This window comes from Thamnophis elegans, chromosome 1 (assembly GCF_009769535.1).
Source record: "Thamnophis elegans isolate rThaEle1 chromosome 1, rThaEle1.pri, whole genome shotgun sequence".
Lineage (NCBI taxonomy): Eukaryota > Metazoa > Chordata > Lepidosauria > Squamata > Colubridae > Thamnophis > Thamnophis elegans.
Window position 1 is genome coordinate 168,959,824 of NC_045541.1, and position 21,177 is coordinate 168,981,000.

At 43.1% G+C, this 21,177-nt stretch overlaps 1 protein-coding gene across 1 annotated transcript in view; it reads right to left on the bottom strand.

Moving 5' to 3' along the window:
• Nucleotides 1-21,177, bottom strand: part of UNC13A (unc-13 homolog A) — a 127,440-nt gene that overhangs the window by 83,957 nt on the left and 22,306 nt on the right. Inside the window, exons 8-11 of the mRNA XM_032214197.1 lie at nucleotides 20,217-20,252; nucleotides 15,530-15,740; nucleotides 6,049-6,807; nucleotides 2,806-2,899 (exon numbers count right to left, since the gene is read on the bottom strand). Of these exons, the coding sequence (XP_032070088.1) occupies nucleotides 2,806-2,899; nucleotides 6,049-6,807; nucleotides 15,530-15,740; nucleotides 20,217-20,252 (1,100 nt within the window). The remainder of the gene's footprint in view (nucleotides 1-2,805; nucleotides 2,900-6,048; nucleotides 6,808-15,529; nucleotides 15,741-20,216; nucleotides 20,253-21,177) is intronic.

Below are 21,177 nucleotides of genomic sequence, written 5' to 3' on the forward strand. Positions count from 1 at the left end.
GCACGAACGTCCTTGATTCCCAGGAATTTTATTTAGGCTACAACACCCCAGCTAATCTCTACAATACCCTTTGCTCCAGGCTGGGTCAGCTCTGAAGCAGTGAGAAAAGAAACCTCCCTAGAAGCTACAAAAAAGAAAATGGACATAGTTCAACCAACTTTAGGATTGACAGTTATTGCTATCAGTAGTAGTACCCTGTTTCTCCGAAAATAAGACAGGGTCTTATTTTCTTTTGACTCTCGAAATAAGTTCTTGGCCTTATTATTATTTTTTACATGCAGGAGGCAGTGAGCGTGGTCACCTTATGGCTGCTGCTGTGTTGCAATAGTTTAAGGAGGGCTTATTTTCAGGAGAGGGTATATTTTAGCGCATACTCTCAAAAGTCCGATTGGGCTTATTATCCGGGAGGTCTTATTTTCAGGGAAACAGGGTAGTAGTAGTAGTAGCAGCAGCAGTAGTAATTTGGATCAAAATGCTCCATCTGGTAGCACTCTTTGTAATAAATATAATAAATATGGCATGTACAGGTTGAAGCATAATCTTCATAATGCAGATTTATTCCCAGTTATGGGAATCATATACATATAACTAAGGCCATATTGAAGCTGCAAATCTACACATAATATCTGAGAGTGAGTCCTATTCAACACAATGGCATGTATTTTGGAGGAGATATGCTAGTAAATATATGATTTGCATACCTAATTTTATGCATCATTGGCTTTCAGAAAAGAGAGATTTTCTTTTACTGTTCTTTTATTTTATTCTCTTAATCCAATATCTCTCAGTTCTGTTAAACTAAAAGAATTTCTAAAATTAATTTTGGAATTAATTAACTATTTGGAATTAATTAATTAATTGGATTTCCAGTTCTTCACTTCCTCTACCTCAGTGCTTCTCAACCTCCGCAACTTTAAGATGTGTGGACTTCAACTCCCAGAATTCCCCAGCCAATTGACAACATCCATACATCTTAAAATTCCAGAGGTAAAGAACACTGTTCTACATAGTGGTGGCGCAGTGGTTAGAATGCAGTACTGCAAACTATTTCTGCTGACTGCTGGCTGCACTTCAGAAGTTCAATTCTCACTGGCTCAAGGTTGACTCAGTCTTCCATCCTTCCGACTCCGAGGTGGGTAAAATGAGGACCCAGATTTTTGGGGGCAATAGGCTGACTCTGTAAACCGCTTAGAGAGGGCTGTAAAAGCACTGTGAAGGGGTATAAAAGTCTTATTGCTATTGCTATTGTCATTCACGATATTATGTATGGACATTGATAAAACTGCAATGATATATAGATGGATTATAATATATTTTTCCATGAAGAGTCTTTTTGTGCGATGTTTTACTGAAGTATGCAAGATCCCCCTGAGACTCTGAAAACACACTAAAACAATCGCGACTGAAGCATAAATCTAATTAAATTTGAAGCCCATTATTAATATACACCATACAGAAAGAATCATGCTATCAGGCATCCATGTAGCTTTTTGCATTACTGATCACTGGGTTTCTTTTGATATTGATAATGTCAGAGGTGGGTTCCTACTAGTTCGCACCTATTCGGTAGAACCGGTTCGTCAAATCTACTGAACTGGTTAGAAGAGGTTCCACCAGTGGACCCGGAAAGCAGGCCACACCTACAGAAGAGGTTCCAAAATTTTTTGAAACCCACCACTGGTCCTTGGATATGATTATTCTACACTATCATGCTCATATTTATAAAACTCAGTGCCTATGTGAAAGGTAAGGATGACTACTGCGTTTGTGGTGCAATCAGAACATTGTGTGTGTTGAAGTTGTTTTAATGCAAACCAAAGATGCCTTTTAAAAAACAAGTTGACATCATATTCTTATGCATGCCAGTGCTGTGTGTGAGGTAATTTAAGGTGGTTCTGACAAGTGTCGTCGGCATCTTCATATCCGGTCACATGGGCGGCAAGCCACTCCCATCCGGTCACATGGGCAGCAAGCCACTCCCACAAAGGAGGCCACACCCACAGAGTAGGTTCGAACAATTTTTGAAACCCACCACTGGATAATGTGTGCCTGAAATAAAAATGAACTGAAGCAAACTGCTACTACAGTATTTGTTGTCTATAAGAATCTGAAGATTTAAAAAGTAATTATGCTGGAGGATTCTTAATTTACCTGTTCTGTTTTAAAAACAAAACCAGACAATTCAAAATGGCAAAAGGCATAGAGAACTTTAGAAAAAACAACAATTGAAATAGGTTTTATCTGAAGAATATTCAATAGGAAGAGTAAAATGATGGAGTTTTTTTTACAATTCCTTTTTCACTAGAAATAATGACCAGGATGGAGAGTAGTATATGTAGGCCTGGACTTAAACCAAAATTGGGACCAGAATTTCTGTTGCTAAGCAAGGTGGTTGCTAAGTGATTTGTGCCCAATTTTATGACCTTTGTGCCACAGTTGTTAAGCAAATGATTGTAGTTACTAAACAAATCATTGGTCATTAAGTGAATCTGGCTTCCTCATTGTCTTTGCTTGTTGGCTGAGAAAGTTGCAATGAACTCAGGCCGCTGCAACTGTCATTAATACATGCCGGTTGCCAAGTACTCAGGTCTTGAGCACATGACTGTGGAGATGCTACAACGGTTGTAAGAAGGAGGATTAGTTGTAAGTGACCTTTTAAATGACATTGCAACTTTGAATGCTTTCTAAATGAATGGTTGTAAGTCAAGGACTATCTGTATCAAAAACTCTTATCCGCATATCAAACAAATCACGTTTCCCAAAGATGACCCACGTATTTCCAATGATTTCAGAAGGGATACCTGCCTCTTGGAGTTGAATGCAGACTTTATTGAATGCCCGTAACCAGTTGGCTTTTGCTCGTGCTTTGGGGTCCACCACTTCAACTTCCTCCTTCACCCTGTAACCAGAATGAAGAGGTCAAGTGCAAAATCCAGCATCTGACCTTTGGCTGAGAATTTACAGGAAACGGCTCTATCAAACTGCTTTCTGTTAAATAATTTCACCCTGTTTTTGTTTTTTTTAGTAACCATGTCATGAAATAACTTCAGGCTGTATTTAAGAACCCAAAGAATGTTGTTAAAGGGAGGTCAACCAGCAGAAAGGTGTTCCCCTCTAAATCAGTATCTTCAAAGTGGGCAACATTGAACGCCCCCCGCCCCCCCAAGAATTGATGTAACTATTCAAAGGGCCAATAAGTGTCTGGGGATCAGTAGACGGTTGGAAAATTATGGAAATGGTTGAAATGATGGATAATTAGAGTCTATTAATCTTTGGGGGTCTCTTTAGAGCTAGTCCTGAAGCCCCTAGCCCGGAAGATGAGGTAAAAGTTCCCCTTGCGCATATGTGCTAGCCGTTCCCGACTCTAGGGGGCGCTGCTCATCTCTGTTTCAAAGCCAAAGAGCCAGCACTGTCTGAAGACATCTCCGGGGTCATGTGGCCGGTATGACTAAACGCCGAAGGCGCACGGACCGCTGTTCCCACCAAAGGTGGTTCCTATTTTTCTTTTACTTGTATTTGTACGTGCTTTTGAACTACTAGGTTGGCAGAAGCTGGGACAAGTAACAGGAGCTCACTCAGTTATATAGCGCTAGGGATTCGAACCGCTGAACTGCCGACCTTTCTGATCAACAAGCTCAGTGTCTTAGCCACTGAGCCACCATGTTCCTTTTGAAGATGAAGATGAAACAATTTCAGTAATAAAAATATATCTTATATTTTTCCTATTTTAAATGTTGCCTACTTTCATGAAGTCAATACTATTCACAGTACTATTGTTTAAAGTAAAATTTATTAAATTATTCTCATGTAATAAAAATTTGGGGACTGTGATAAACAATCTGAAATTTCATGAAGGAGTCAAAGAGCTAAAAAGCTTAGGGACTGCGATCTAACTGTTAGATTCAGATTCTGGATCCACCCAAGGATCCACGGATAAAAAGCAGACTTCAATGTTCTCTGTCCACTTTTAATTATGAAATTAACTTATTTTGAGTCTAAAGTTATAGTTGAAACACATCTGCAGAGTTCCTGGTTGGAGAAGGTTTAAAAGGGCTATGCAATGTTTCAGAATGAATTTTAAAAAAATTAGTTGCATCTTGAAGTTTTTAGAAGTAGATCCATGTTTTGGCAAGTTTTATGCTACAGATTATGTTAGGGTAGATAAATGTAGGCTACTGCCAAATTCATAGATCATAGGACATCACATTACTGTGTTAATCCCAGCATCACTTACTCCTGACACTTAGCAACTGAATGGTAACTGGATTTAAGGATCTACAATTTTATTTGTCATATTGTCCCCAATATATTGTATGTAGTTCCAGTGAACTATGGAAAATTTAAATAGCACTCCCCATCCAGGATTTAAATTGAGGTAAGCAATAAACTGGCCAATTTATGGATCATAAGGAATTACTTTGGTTGGTAAAAACCAAAATATTCTGATGAACTCCAAATCTCTTTAAACCAGCAGTTCTCAACCTGTGGGTTGGGACCTCTTTGGGGGTCGAATGACCCTTTCACAGGGGTCACCTAAGACTATCGGAAAACACATATTTTTGATGGTCTTAGGAACTGAGACACCAATTTGATGGTTGGGGGTCACCACAACATAAGGAACTGTATTAAAGGGTCGCGGCATTGGGAAGGTTGAGAACCACTGGTTTAAACTGGGTTAATCAAATGCCAAATGTGGTTTAGTTTAAGGAAGGATAACTTGATGCACACCAGGCCAAAACTTCCTACCTTCACATATCCATGGATGGGGTCTGAGATAGCCATTACTAACCAAGAGAATGATCTTGAAGTCATAGTGGACAACGCGTTGAAGACATCAACTTAGCTTGCAATAGCAGTGAAAAGGAGAAATTGCATGCTAAAATGGCCAGTACATTAATACTCTTGAGCAAATCTCAAATATGTCCCAACAGTGTCTGGGAAAGGGTAAAGGTGTCAGTCAGAACTATGCCAAAGATGCATATATACAAATAATCAGGCTTGGCCCCACCTTGATTTCACTCAGGATGATCAAAACTGAGTTCTTTTTAAGATCATTTATTGCATACACTGATTGTTCGCCGCTGAATATTTTGCTGAGATATATTAGGGTTTGTCTATTACTTACATTTTAATTGATTTATCTCTACTGTGGAGGTTTTATGTATATATTATTGAGTACTTACCACGGGTGCTTTCTGAATTATTTACTATGGAAATTTTATTTAACACTGTCAATCATCAGGAATCCTATGGGATTCAGTAATACAAATGAATGAATGAATCAATCAATTAAAACTATTTAAACTAGTAGCCATCACCACATCTTGTGACAGTAATTTAATTATAAACTGGGGAAATAATTTGGGGTACAGAGAGGAGATCATCTAAATCTCCACCTACCTACCATGGTGGGATGACCCCTGTTGCTAAATTTTTGAGAAAGATGACAACGGAGACAGAACATAAAATGACATTGTGTGAGTGGGATGGAAGAAGTGTATGGGTAGGGCATTCCCCTACTCCTTTTAAAACCCTGGGACTAGCTTTATTTTCATTTTAATCTCCCACAGTTCCACAGTATGATTCTATGCCAGGGACACTGTGGGTGATTAAAACATGTTTCTGGCTCCCTGAGGCTGAATGTAACATGGGGGATGTATATTCCTGTTGCAAAGGGACCAGTGGTGGGATTCATTTTTTTTTTTTACTACGGGTTCTGTGGGCATGGCTTGGTGGGTGTGGGTGTGGCAGGGGAAGGTTACTGCAAAATCCCCATTCCCTCCCGATCAGCTGGGACTCAGGAAGCACAGAATAGATGGGGGCGGGGCCAGCCAGAGGTGGTATTTACAGGTTCTCCGAATTACTCAAAGTTTCTGCTACCGGTTCTCCAGAACTGGTCAGAACCTGCTTGATACCACCTCTGAAAGGGACCCACGAAGAGCGATGGTTCTCTCAGGCTCAAAGCTGCCCCACAGCAGGATCGAGACTGGCCTAGGCAGACAAGGCAGCTCTGACTTTTACCAATTCCAACGATAAAGAATCTCTTACTTCTCTTCTGTCTTGGGGGGCTCTTCTTGGGGGGTCTCCTCCACAATCGGGATCTCTTCTGCTGGTTTTTCCTCCTGCAAGACAATTGGAACCTCGTCCACCTTCTCCTCTTTCTGGACCTGCTGTTGCAACCTCGGGGGCACCTGCTGCTGTTGCTGCTGCTGCTGTGGTGGCTGCTTCTGCTGCGCGGGGGGCATCTGGGGCTGTTGGGGTGGCTGCTTCTGCTGCCCCTGAGGAGGCATTTTTTGCTGCAAGGGCTGCTGCTGCCTCTGTTGCACTGACGGCATCTGTTGTTGGGCCTGTTGCAGTGGTTTCTGTGGTGGAGGCTGGGCTTGGACCTGTTGGGGCGGCTTCTGCTGGAGCTGGGGCTGTTGGGCCTGCTGGGGTGGCTTCTGCTGGGTTAGAGCAAATTGTATGGGTGGCTGGGCCTGTGGGGCCTTCGGCTGGGGTTCTTGTTGCTGCAGAGAAGCCTCCTTGGGGTAAGATTCCTGGTCGGCGTCAGGCGCCTTGTCCTCGGGATAGTACTCTTCGTTCTCACTGTTCTCTTCGTTGAACTCATCCTCCTCCAGGTAGAAGTCATCCTCTTCTTCATCCCAGTGCGGGGAGTCCTTGTGATAGCTCACGGAGCTGTGGCAAGAGTGGTAGGAGTCTCCGTCCCGCTCATCCAGGCTGACGTCATCGGGGTCAAATTCGTCACTCAGCTGCGAACTACCCTGGCTCAGCTCATCCGAGGAGGCGTAGCGGCTGCTCCCAGTGGGGCTGTAGGGATGGGAAGGGGTTGAGGAGGGGGTTGCAGAGACAGAGGCAGAAGCCGAAGAGAAAAAAAAGGGGGGGTTATAAATGAGCTTAAAGAGAACATGGTGGAGTTAGCTCACTAGAGCCAATCCTCACATTTATTTCTCTACAAGTCCACATAGCACAACTATTGAGCATCTCTGTGTCTCTCTCTTCCACACACCTCCAAAAATAATAATGATGGATTGAAATTTACACCTTCTACTGGCCTTCCTAACATCCCGAAGACTCTGAATGGTTCTAAGCAAGAGGGTAACCAACATTACAGGGGTGCACCCTTGCTCCGATTACATTTCCAAATGTCCCGTTCTGACATTTCCAAAGAAGTCCCATTCTGGGCCTCATTTCAGTAATCTCTCCTAAAGAGTTATGGAACTATAATCTCATCAGGGGGTTGTGATTACTTTTAGATCTGGGCAGTTCATTTCATTGGGAAGCAACATTATTAGAAGGCATCTGCTTCCATGAGCTGCTGCTCAGTAACAGGACAGATTAGGGATCATGTGTATTCCATTAGGCATTAAATATATGCAAATGCTTATATTTAGAGCGCTCTATAGTTCAGCCCAACATAAAGTTTAGGAATTTGCAATTGTATGTAACTCCCTTACATGCAATTGCATGTAATCCACTTCTAGCTATTAACAGAATAAAGTACATGCTTTTGCCATCGGTTCCAACTCTGGCCATACCATTGTGCTGATGATATTCAGTGCCAGGGGATGAAGGAAAGTTGATAGTGTTTAGTCCTCAAGGCTATGACTGACAGCCAGCAACAGCCAGGCCGCGCCTGATTGGCTATGCCTCGTTCTTCCTCGGCTCACTTCAGATAGCGTCTTAGTCCACCACTCTCCTACCAGTTACTCCTACTCACTGAACCATGATCAAACTGGCTAGTCCTTCATCGGAGTCATTCCCCCATGTACGAACTGGAGAACAATTTGCATCAGTTAGCCTGACTATTTTGACAATGCCTGGAGTCCATTTTCTGCCAGTTTCACAGATTCAGCCAAGCCACCAGCAGCAATCAGTCACAAAAAGAGACAGCAGCCATAGACGCAGAAACATAGAACAATAAACACCAGCCTGCCCCTTCAATGATTCAGGGTTTCTTTTTTTTAGGGACATCACAGTTATAGATAGCACTGGATGATAAAGCCAAATAAAGTTTATACCTGCTGCTGGTATAATAGGAGAGAGAAAATAGGTAAGAATAGGGAAACAGTACACACCTTTCTAATCAGTAGTCCATACATGAGCATTTATACATGCATACATACACAGAGGCCCTCTGTGACAGAATTATCAGACAGCCCTTGACCTACAACCATATTTGAGCTCAGAATTATGGTCATATGTGGCTGTGGTCATTAAGCAGGTCACCATGTGACCGTACCCTATTTCATAATCTTTTTTTGTGGTGGTTGTTAAGCTATCCATTCTGCAATGGGCGTTTTTGGCCAGAAACCACTGAAAATAATGGTCACATTGTGTGGACCACAATTCCCAGAATTCCCCAGCCAGCAACTGCTGGCTGGAGAATTCTGGGAGTTGAAGTCCACAGAGCTTAAAGTTGCCAAGGTTTGAGGAATTTAATTTTGTTGTACGGGGTGCAATGACAATAAAGTAAACTAACTAAAAACACTGAACTTAGAGGCAACATACCAGGTATAATATTGGATATGAGCGAACTAAAATATTTGTCCCCCACTTATTGTTTGTATTTGTAGCTGACAAACTGGGGTACTCTAGAACCATGCTTTAATGTCCAAATAGGTCAATGCATGGCAAATACATTTATATGTATTTATGAAAGAAAATACCAAGAAGCCCCACTCTATTTCCAATATAAACTCCCTTCCCCTCCAGGAAAGGAGTGTTTAATGCTAATATGAGGGCTGGGCTGCTACAGGTTCGCCCGGGTTCGGGAGAACCCATAGCTAACATTATGGCTGGTTCGGAGAACCTCCAAATCCCACTCCTGGCTGGCCCCTGTCCACAACACCTCACCCCTCCCAGGAGTCTCCACATGGCCAGTTTTGGATGCTAGGTAAGTGCAGGGCCCGCATAAAGGCATTGGGGGGGGGAAACGGGTCTTGCAGAAGACCTCTGGATCCCAGGGGAGGCAGTTTTCACCCTCCTGGAGGCTCAAGGAAAGCCTTAGGAACCTGAGGAAGGCAAAAATGCCCCACCCCACCCCATGGTGCAGGAGGCAAACTAGGCCACGACCATCATGGCCACGGCCACCTAGCAACTGAGCAGAGAACCAGTTGCTGAAATTTTTGAAGCCCACCCCTAGCTAATAACTTTATTCATCCCCCTGCGCCCCCCTCCCCCCAAGGTTTGCACTCGTATTCATCATTACCAAAAGGAAGTCCAATTATCATTATGGAAGAATACAGGTAGTCCTTGACTTCCAACCACAATTTTTTTGCCACAGTTGTGAAGCAAATTATTCCAGTTGTTCAGTGAATCCTTCTCCCTCCCCCTCCAATTGACTTTGCTTGTCAGAAACTGGTTGGGAAGGTCAGAAATAGTGGGATGCTGCAACTGTCATAAATACATGCAAGTTGGTAACGGCTTAAATTTTGATCAGGAAAACACGAGGATGCTAAAATGATCATAAGTGTGAGGATGTAAGTCACTGTTTTCAGGGCTAGTGCAACTTCAAATAGTCCCTAAGCAAATGGTTGCAATTCAAGGACTGCCTGTACGAAAGGGACATCGATGTGTTTTATGGAAATGGATTGGTTGTGGTTCCACTTCTGTGATATTCCTGCTCTTGTGTGCAAGGCTAAAATAAAATTTTGGTTTCATTCTTCCGAATAAACATGCATGTACACACACACATAGATTGTCCCTCTCAATCAAATGCATTCATGATGTATCTAAATGAAGTGGATGGGCCCTAAGGCAGTGGTAGGGTGTGTACCCCTTCAGACAACCTTGATCATTCCCACCTGCTGAAAAACAATCCAGATACCTGCATACAGATTGCTAGCATTTCAAGGATAAAAGAATCAAACTGACACTCTGGAATGACACTCATACAAGGTTTGCACTTGTCTTCTAGAAATCTATGGAGACTCTCAATCATCCAGGTCATGGTTGTCCCAAAGGTGCTTTTCAAAAGACAACTGGACTTTCTTCAGTCTTGTAAAGAAAGACTGATGTTTTCCAAAAGGAACTCCTCTCTTCCCCTGACAGAGTTAGGTGTACTCTTCACACATTCTCCAAATATAGAGTAGCAAACGACAGAAGAAGAAGAAAAACAATATAAGGATCAGAGAGGGGACACAGAAAGAATAGAGGGACGGCTGGATTCACTGTAGGGACAGGTAGCTTTAAATCCCAGAAGCTACATTACAGCAGACTGATCAGACTGTCTCTGAGCAAGCACAGAGGCTTACGGGAAGCACATGCAGACAAGATATGGGACATACCTGGATTAGACCGAAACCACATTTCCAGCATTGGCAATGGGGGAGGGACAAAGGAAGGCAGACTCACAGAAGAATGTGAGTGCCCATTTATTCAACTTTTGGCCTGGTGAGGAAGGCATCTAGTCTCAATGGTTTGGTTGCAATTTCAAAGTCTTCGATGGAGGCAGTGCAGCCTGATGAACCTGCACTTCTGTTTTTCAATTTCTGGATGTTATCCAATGAAGGGGTGCAGACCAGGGGTGGGTTCCTGCCAGTTCTAACCTCTTCTAAAGAAGAGGTTCCACAAATCTACAGTGCCGTTTAGAACCGGTTCCAGCTCCCTCCCCCCGCCCGTCTGCACATCATCAAGATGAAGAGCGAGAGGCGGAATTCTGGGAGTTGAAGTCCACAAGTCTTAAAGTTGTCAAGTTTGAACACCCCTGGGTTTTTTTTCCCTAAAGGGTTAAGGGTGCAAGGGTCTTGTAACTTGACAGCTGTAAGATTTGCACACTTCAATGCCAGAGTTTCTGAGCCAACATTTTGGTTGCTAAGCAAGAGTGTTTTTAAGTGAGTATCACCACATTTTACAAGTTGGCCATGCCCACCCAGTCACATGGCCGGTAAGCCACTCCCACAAAGCAGGCCACACCTACAGAAGAGGTTCTAAAAAAATTTGAAACCCACCACTGGTGCAGACATAGCTTGCACCATGTTCAGCTCCTCTGCATATTTCCCTCTTCTTTGCAGTCAATAGCAAAACACTGCAAGGTAGTTGGGAATCAATCAGAGTTTAGAATTAGGATGTCCAGCTCGAGCAGGGGGTTGTACTAGAAGACCTCCAAGGTCCCTTCCAATTCTGATATTCTGATGAAGGTCTGGGAGAACGCCTGTGAACATTCCTGGATGATCACAACCCCTGGACCAGAATCATGGCTAGTGCCACACTTGAAAACCAGAAAGGCACCTTGCCAAGATGGGAACCTCCAATCAAGTTTTGGTAATGCTTGCCAGGCTGGCTCTCTCATCTATGACTAACATAAAAGGTAAAGGTTCCCCTCATACATATGTGCTAGTCGTTCCCCACTCTAGGTGCTCATCTCCATTTCAAAGCCGAAGAGCCAGCGCTGTCCGAAAACGTCTCCGTGGTCATGTGGCCGGCATGATTAAATGCCAAAGGGGCACGGAATGCTGCTACCTTTCCACCAAAGGTGGTTTCTATCTTTTCTACTTGCATTTTTACATGCTTTCGAACTGCTAGGTTGGCAGAAGCTGGGACAAGTAACGGGAGCTCACTCTGTTAAGCAGTGTTAGGGATTCGAACTGCCAAACTGCTGACCTTTCTGATTGACAAGCTCAGCATCTTAGTCACTGAGCTACCACGTCCCATTAGTTCTCACAATATGCTAAGGCAATTGATGTGTTTTCCCTAAACATGGAATTTACAGGCTTTCCATCTCCATTTTGGCCTACTTAAAACACATTGTGTAAACTCGGTGTACCTGCTGATTTCAGAAGTCACACAGCAATGGAAAATGGAGGTGGTGTTGAGAGGGGATCCACTCAGATAGATCTTCAGATTCTGGCTTTGTATCTGAAGCTTTGATCAGGGAGGGCAAACCGGTCACGGAAGACAGCAGTTTCAGACTAACTCACCATCCCTAGTAAGCAGGCAGTTACCCATGGTTGCTGGGAGTAATAAGAGCTGTATCCAAGTGGATTGGAGAAAGGGAAAATCTGCACCAGACGGCTTCATTTTTAAAGCAGAGGACATTGCATAGAATCATCTCTTTTGGATCTTGCTTAGCCCTGCTTTACGTTACAATTGCCTGCTAGGAAAAATCTTCCCACAGGCGTTACAAAGTGTGTCTGTGTGTGCGTACGCTGGTGCATGCGGGCATGTGTGCATTTCACCGATAACTAGTTAAGGGAAGTTCAACCCTAGCAAAATCTTGATTTCAAATTCAATCTTGTTTGGGGAAAGAAAAAAATATTGCAGGGGGTGGAATGGGAAGAGGAAAGGAGTCGTAGCAGCCACTGCTGGATAGATGCTGATGGCCTAATCCAGTTTGCAAAAACCAAGGATCACGACGTGACTCTGCAAAAGGCACACAGCGGAAAAACAAGAGAAAGACCCACCTATCAGATAGGTCTAGGGAGCGCCTGCTCTCGAGCGAGGGCTGGCGGCTCGTGCGCCTGCTTGACCCGGAAGCAGACTCAGCGTCACTGTGCCCGTTTGCGGCAGACTCTACACTACCATAGCGTCTGCCAGGGAGGGGAAGAGGAAAAGGGTCAGCATATAAAATGGCAGAGAGAAAAGACACCCCCCCCCCACATCTCCTGTCCTGGGAATTTGAAAGGGAGCAGAAGGAGAGAGAGAAAAAAAACACAAATTTGCTAGCTAAGAACTAAGAGACAAGGAGGTGGGTTTCTATCTGAGACCTGTTTTTTGTTCAGATAGAATATATCCAGGCCAACCTCTGCAGCTCAGGGCACTCCACTTAGGCTGCATCGTAGCTCTCATCATTCAGAGCCAGTTTGGTAACAATGGTGTGGAATAATTGGAGTTTGCTTGAAGAATGATGGCCTGGAACTATTCAAAGGGTAGACCTGGCATTGGGGAAAAGAGAAGGCTATTCTGAAATACAGAAAACAAAGTTGAACTGGGATGGTTGCAAGTCATTCCCCGCCGCCACCACCATCCCCAGCAACCAACCATGATTTTCTCAAAGAAGTAAAATTATTATGGAAGGTTAGCTGCCAAGAGAGTGGCCCTGTGATTCTCAAAGGACACGAAAAATCACATTGACAGCATTGTTAAAAACGTGACCCGTCAAAACCGCGGTCCACTAAAGCGCGCCCGATCAAAGCGCGTACGTGACGTCATCAGCAGCGCGACAAATAAAATTAAAAATAAATTAAATTAAAATTAAAATTAAATTAAAGCAAGCCGATTCACATAAAGGTAAGGGTTAGGTTTAGGGTTAGGGTTAGGTTAAGGGTTAGGGTTAGGTTTAGGGTTACGTTAAGCGTTAGGGTTAGGTTTAGGGTTAGGGTTAGGTTAAGGGTTAGGGTTAGGGTTAGGTTTAGGGTTACGTTAAGCGTTAGGGTTAGGTTTAGGTTTAGGGTTAGGGTTAGGGTTAGGGTTAGGTTAAGGGTTAGGGTTAGGGTTAGGTTTAGGGTTACGTTAAGCGTTAGGGTTAGGGTTAGGGTTAGGTTAAGGGTTAGCGTTAGGTTTAGCGTTAGGTTAAGGGTTAGGTTTAGGGTTAGGTTTAGGGTTAGGTTAAGGGTTAGCGTTAGGTTTAGCGTTAGGTTAAGGGTTAGGTTTAGGGTTAGGTTTAGGGTTAGGTTAAGGGTTAGGCTTAGGGTTAGGTTTAGGGTTAGGTTTGGGGGGGTTAGGGTAAGGTTTTCACGTTAATTTTAAATTTACCGCTCACAGCGTGCCGTTTTCATCGCGCTGTGATGATGTCACGTACGCGCTTTCGTCGAGCGCGCTTTAGTCTACCACGGATTTGTGGTGGAACCGTTAAAAATGCTAGGCTACGATGAATGATTAATGGCCAACAGAAAATTTGGGGAATGGAATGGAGTTCTTTATTTAAGCCTATGATTTGATTACTCTTATGCAAAGAAGCAATTAGGAGACCTGCTGTGTACCCCCCCATCCCCCCCCACCCCCGGCAGTTGAGGCCAATGTTTTTACTTGGAGTGCTATCAGGATTTCTAATCCCCAGGCTAGCCACCACACGCCTCTACCATTCTGGATCCGTGTCAAGTTTTAAATTCTTCCTCCCTCACTTTCTATATATACCCAGAAGGTCTTTGGCAAGATTCTCCCCCATACGTTCCAATGGGCTTGAGCTAAAAACCAAGCTGGGGGAAAGGAAATAGCGAAGGATATTAAAGCCAATTGAGCTGCAGGGAAAAAGGGCTGCTTGTTAACTATCGTTCAGAATTTGGCTCGGGATCCATTGCAATGTTTCAGCTCTTGAACCTTGCCAGTAACGAATGGAGCAGATTCTGTCGATTATTTGGCCCTCGCTCCATTCTAAATATGACCCCAGTTCAAAAGGAGCTGTCGAAAGGCCTGGAGAGGTTGAGGCAGTGACAGATACAAATGGAACTTCCGTACTCTGCTATATACCTCTGAGTAACCAGAGGCAGAGATCAAGAGCGTAGAAACTACTTTTGTACTGTATGTTTGTTGCAGGTAGTCCTTAACTTACAACCATTTGTTTAGCGATCATTCGAAGTTACAATGGCGCTGAAAAAGGTGGTATTCAGCCAGTTCTGACAGTTCTGGAGAACCGGTAGCGGAAATTTTGAGAGTGGGGAGGGAATGGGGATTTCGCAGTATCCTTCCCTTGCCACACCCACAAAGCCACGCCCACAGAACAGGTAGTAAAAAAAATCCGAATCCAACCACTGCCACACTTATATCCATTGCAGTGTCCCTGTGGTCACCTAATTGTAATTCGGGTACTTGGCAACTGGGAGGTATTTAGGATGATCCCCCTTCGTAACCTTTCCGATTGGCTTCTGACAAGCAAAGTCAGTAAGAAGTCCAATTTGGGGGGGGGGGGGGAGTTTGCAGGGCGTGATCACGTGATGTCTCATTTAATGATCGTGGCTAAAAAGATTGTAAAACTGGGTGCAGTCGTGCGACGGCAAATTTTCCAGTCCCAATTGTGGTTGTAAATTGAGGATTACCTGTATGAACACATGTTTAAGTTTAAGTTTAAGTTTTATTTTATTTATATGCCGCCCTATTCCCTAAAAGGGACTCAGGGTGGTGAACAACTTAAATGGGAAGGGGAAACATACAAGTACAAAATACACATATTAAAATGACCAACAACCACACCTGTCGAGAGGGGAGGGGAGCTCATCAACCCCAGGCCTGCCGACACAGCCAGGTTTTAACGGCTTTTCGGAAAGCAGGGAGAGAGGTGAGGGTCCGAATCTCCGCAGGGAGTTCGTTCCAAAGGGCCGGAGCTGCAACAGAGAAGGCCCTCCCCCGGGTCGTAGCCAGATGGCATTGGCTGGTGGATGGAACCTGGAGGAGGCCGGCCCTGTGCGATCTAATGGGTCTTTGGGAGGTAATTGGCAGGTAATTGGGTATACTGTGTTTGAGACAGAAGGTTGGAGTTGTTGCTTTATGTCTACCATGACATATCATGCTCTTTCCCCATTTTATAACCTTCTAGGGGGAGGACAAGAAACCCTTCCCTACTTTTCCCAACAGTTCCAGGCTGCATCCACTCTACCTGATTGGCCGATGGTTAGAATAGTCCATCTCATAACCCTGCATAGAATCTGTATAGGAGTCTCGGGATACTCGCTGTTGATGGCGTATGGGGTACTGGTGGACGGAGGCATTGGGCTGGGAGGTTGTATAGTAAGGGGGTGGGATGCTGTTGCTGGTCTCACTGCGATAGTCACTGTCTCGATCATCCACGGTGCTGTCAGGGTCGTCATCTGTAAAAAGGGACCCAATATCATGATATAAAACAACAAAGTGTTCATTATTAAAATGGGATATGTGAACATTCTTGACGTGCGAGGGACATGGGAGCACAGTATGTGAACATTTGTGGGTGTTGGCAAGCATCTGAATTTAAAAATTTAGAAGGTCCACATGCATAAGTGTCAAAAGGATGCAGCGTTCTGACGTGATAGAGAATAACAGAAAAGGGTCTCCACTGGAGAACAGAAAAAAAATGGTGGTTTCCAGAGGACAGGGATACTTGAAAACTGAAAAGAAGTGGAGAACACAGAGAGATGAACGGACAAATAGAGCATGAAGACACCTCACAAGCTGGTTGAAGGAATTTAGAAACAATATAAGGACCTCCCCAAGCTGGTACCCATCAGATCTAATGGATTTTAACTCCCACAATGTTCGGCTTGGATGGGCATTCTGGGAGTTGAAATCCAAACTACAATACGTTCAGAGAACGTGATCTTGGGGAAAGAAAAGAAAGAAAAGAAAGTCATGTGGTTGTTTAAAATAGGTGGGGCAGGAAGCTGTTTACACAGGTCACGGTATGGCATGGATTTCCTTGCAGAGCTGTTAAGTAGGATGGAGTGGAGAGAGAAAGAAAGGGCATGGGGAATGTACACTGGGGGTGCAGGTTGGAGGCTGAATGTTTCCTTGGCATGCAAACCTACTTCCTCATTCAGATGTTGGTTCTTGACCTTGCTACATCTGTAAGCAAGCCAGGACATGATGCACTGCATAATTATCCATAGTTCCTCACTACTTTTTCCCTCACTGCTGGCTGATTTCTCAATTTCCTAAAAATGATCCTGATCACCGTTGAGTGATCCTTCTTTTTAAGATCTAAATCAGGGGTGTCCAACCTTGGCAACTTTAAGACTTACAGAATTCAGCTTGCAGAACTCCCCAGCCAGCGCAAGAGTTGAAGCCCACAAATCTTCAAGTTGCCAAGGATGGACACCCCTGCTCTAAACCAACAATCCAATTAAAGCTTATGTATATTACAACCGAACCCTTAGCTTTTTTCTTTCCAAAGAAAGTTTATGTTAGTGCAGAAAAAACTGCCTTCCTTGGCATTTTGGGGCAGCCCTTGTGAAAATGTTTTCATTAATTAACTTGCCTCCACTCTCAGTGGTTGGATTATATGCCCTGAGTGATATTGTTCTGCAGCCAAATTAATTGGCTATTAGATCTGAGTGCGCCTTCCATGCCCTACGTGATTCCTGATTGGAAGGGATTAGCTTCCAAATTGGTCCAAGGAGAATAATATGCAAGCTAAAAGAGTGTCAAGTATACATATTATTAAAATAAAAAATAATTGCTCTCCCAAAGTCCCATATGGTCCTTAAAGGGAAAACTAATTAAGATATCAACTTGGCCATGCTCAATAAAACAATATAAATTGGAATTGAAGTGGACAGGAACATAACTCTGCCTCAGGAATCAAGTCATTTCCTTTTCAATCTAAGTGCCAACTCACTGGTTGGATTCACAAATGGACTGAACAAAATTCCTGTCATATTATTTATTTGTATCCCATCTTTAATATTTTTACAAATAACTCCAGGCAGTGAGCATATCCAGGATAAAGGTAAAGGTAAAGGTTTCCCTCAAAACATATGTGCTAGTCATTCCCAACTCTAGGGGGCAGTGCACATCTCAGTTTCAAAGCCGAAGAGCCAGCGCTGTCCGAAGACCTTTCTGTGGTCATGTGGTCGGCATGACTAAACGCCAAAGGTGCACAGAGCGCTGTTTACCTTCCCACCAAAGTGGAGCCTATTTTTCTACTTGCATTTTTTACATGCTTTGGAACTGCTAGGTTGGCAGAAGCTGGGACAAGTAACGGGAGCTCACTCTGTTACGCGGCGCTAGGGATTCAAACTGCTGAACTGCCAACCTTTCTGATCGACAAGCTCAGCGTCTTAGCCACTGAGCCACCACATACCTAAATATCCAATATGTGTACCTTCGTTCTATTTTCCTCACAACAACCCTGTGAGGTGAGTGGGGCTGAGAGAGAGTGACTGGCCCAAGGTCACCCAGCTGGCTTTCACGGCTATATACCCCCTCCGCAATAAACATGACTGGAAAAAAAAAAGCTAAGTTTCCATGATCTACTTGGCTACAATGGTCCAGAGGTGGGTTCCTACCAGTTCGCACCTATTCGGTAGAACCGGTTCGTCAAATCTACCGAACCGGTTAGAAGAGGTTCCACCAGTGGACCCGGAAAGCAGGTCACACCTACAGAAGAGGTTCCCAAATTTTTTGAAACCCACCACTTGTCCTTGGATATGATTATTCTACACTATCATGCTCATATTTATAAAACTCAGTGCCTCTGTGAAAGGTAAGGATGACTACTGCGTTTGTGGTGCAATCAGAACATTGTGTGTGTTGAAGTTGTTTTAACGCAAACCAAAGATGCCTTTTAAAAAACAAGTTTACATCATATTCTTATGCATGCCAGTGCTGTGTGTGAGGTAATTTAAGGTGGTTCTGACAAGTGTCGTCGGCATCTTCTTATCCGGTCACATGGGCGGCAAGCCACTCCCATCCGGTCACATGGGCAGCAAGCCACTCCCACAAAGGAGGCCACACCCACAGAGTAGGTTCGAACAATTTTTGAAGCCCACCACTGCAATGGTCCCAAGCTTGTTTTAGCTTAGTCTGCTGTGTGGTACAATAGCTCAACCACCAGCTGACCATATAACACTCTGAGCCTGGTTCCTGAGTTAATTTATTTTCTAGGTTCATATGATACAGTGAACTATAAAATTATCAAGCAGACTCAGTATACATGACGACCTAAGCCACAAATAAAAGTAACATTATGGAGTCCTTGGTACTCTCTGAGTTTGCTATTTGTGCTTGTAGATGTTTCATTACCTAGTTTTCTCCTTGGGAGTTCCTTGATTAGTTAAAACTAACACTAATCAATATGCTGTGTGGACATACCTCATACATTTTTGTCGTGCATTATGTGAATATAACTGTGTATCTGAAAGAGGGAGTTTGGTCCATGACCGTATATTTTAATAAAAAAAATTTTTTTTTAAAGTTTTTAAAATTTTTTCCATAACCACTCTTACATCATTAATCTTACAGTGTGTCATATTTTCATAAATTTATCTGAAAGAAATACTGCTGCTTGGCTGGCATTGTCAGAATCACTAAGCATCTACACAAAACAATTTATTTTTCGGTGGAGGCTATTGACACAATTTGTTAAGGGCTGGTTCACACAATTGTACCCACCCTTTTGATGCCCGGCATTTAATGAATGGCTGGACTATTCTTCTATTAAAACATGGTGTGAGAGTCTGCAGGAACATTTTATCTGTGGTCATCCCTTGACATTACAAAGCATCTCTTAAACAATGAGCAACCTCAAAATAAGGAAAAGTACTGAGTTCCTCAAAATAAGGAAAAGTACTGAGTTGCAATACAGTTAAGGTCTTTGAGATTACATTTGCACATCAAGATAGACTCAGTTAGATTAATGCAGCAAATGGATTAACGTCATAAATTAGTCAATTAAATAATTTGAAAAACATTGGCTAAAGCCAATTCTGGTTTCTAGGCATCAATAGTTTTAGCTACAGACAATGTCCCAGAGGAGGAATGATTTAGGTCTATTAATGTCAGTCAGAACTGACTGTCAGAAAGTCCCCAGTTCAAATTTAATCACCGCATTGAATTCACTAAGCAACTTTTAAGTGTGTACTTCTCCAGTTCGCTATCTTTATCTGGAGTCTAGTAAGTAATACCAAAGGCTTCTGGAGGATAGAATTTTAAGTCTCAAGAGCCTGTCATAAGTGGCATGTGAGGTTATTCCAGTGGTGGGATTCAAATAATTTAACAACCGGTTCTCTGCCCTAATGACCAGCAAGGTAGGTGGGGCTTGGTGGTCATGTGACTGGGTGGGCGTGGCCAACTCAACATCACTCACGTTGATGGGCGCTTCACCTTAGCTGTTACAATCTAATAAGGGTTAACCAGAGAGGCAGTTTCTGTAAGCAGGGCAATAAAGATTAGGCTAGAAACAACACCAGAATGTTTCCTTCCTGCCTTCCTTATAGGATTAGCCCTGTAAAGTGGAAAAAACCAAAATGAGATTTCTTCCAACAACCGGTTCTCTGAACTGCTTAGAAAGTTACCAACCGGTTCTCCCGAATAGGTGCGAACTGGCTGAATCCCACCACTGGGTTATCTAGCTTTAAAGGTATATATTGTAATTTGAATATCTGCTAACTATATAAAATAATTGTTATCATTATTGCTCCTGCTTGCTACCTGAAAATACCTGCTTCATCTCTTGACCTCCAGATGAAAAGGTGGGCCATGTTAGATTTGACTCATACCTCCTCCCTCTGGAGTAGTAGAAGTAATAGGAAAATATTTAAGAATGCCACAGAGTGAAGTGGGAGGGTACAGGATCAGAATCGCATACTTACTTTGTTGATCTCCCCAGCCAAAATAATTCCAGTTGCCTACAAAATAAAAGCCGAGAAGACATGTCCCTTTAAGAGACAGGCCAATTCTAAATACTGTATACTTAGTAATTCTAACCCTAGAGGGAAGAGGAGGTTGTAGGGAAAGGAAGGTGTAAATTCTACATCCGGATGAACTGTGGAAGCTAACAAGCATATAAAAGCAGGCAGGGACAATCTGCAGCTTGGGGTGGGGTGTTGACCCCCAGTTTTTGCAACCCTTTGAAATTGCACTACCACATTCTTTTAGCAAATAGCTAAATAGCAAATACTGTAGCTGAGAACTACAATTATCAGGAACTAGGTTTTTTTTTTTTTGCTTAAAGTGGTGAGATTAGCAGATTGAAGACTTTGATTTACTAATCTTAAAAGCTTGATTCACCACTAGATTGGGGTGGAACAGAGAAAAAAAAGTATGCAAGCTTTTAAGATTAATAAATCACAATCTTCAATCTACTAATCTTACCACATTAACCAAAATGTTTCCATGCCTCAGTTTTGGTGATGTCACCTTATCTATTTTTTTGCCTACTGTATATCTTCTTAGCCACATTTTTTTTAAAGAGCACTGGGATGTGGTCTACTCTTAATAGACTGGAAAAGCCTTTCTACATTATTCTTCTGTAGTGTTTCTCAACCTTGGCAACTTTATACTGTGTCAGCCAGCATGATGGTTGGGGAATTCTGGGAATTGATGTCCACCCAGTTTAAAGTTGCCAAGGTTCAGAAATAGTGTTCTAGTCTTAGAAGTACACTGCTTTTGAACATGGAGGTTCCTGTACCCCAGTATTTCTCAGCCTTAGCAACTTTAAGAGGTACTGGCTGAGAATTTTGGGAATTGAAGTCCACACCTCTTAAAGTTGCCAAGATTGAAAAACACTGTCTTAAACTTTAATAGCACCAACCTCTCCAAAATTATTCCATT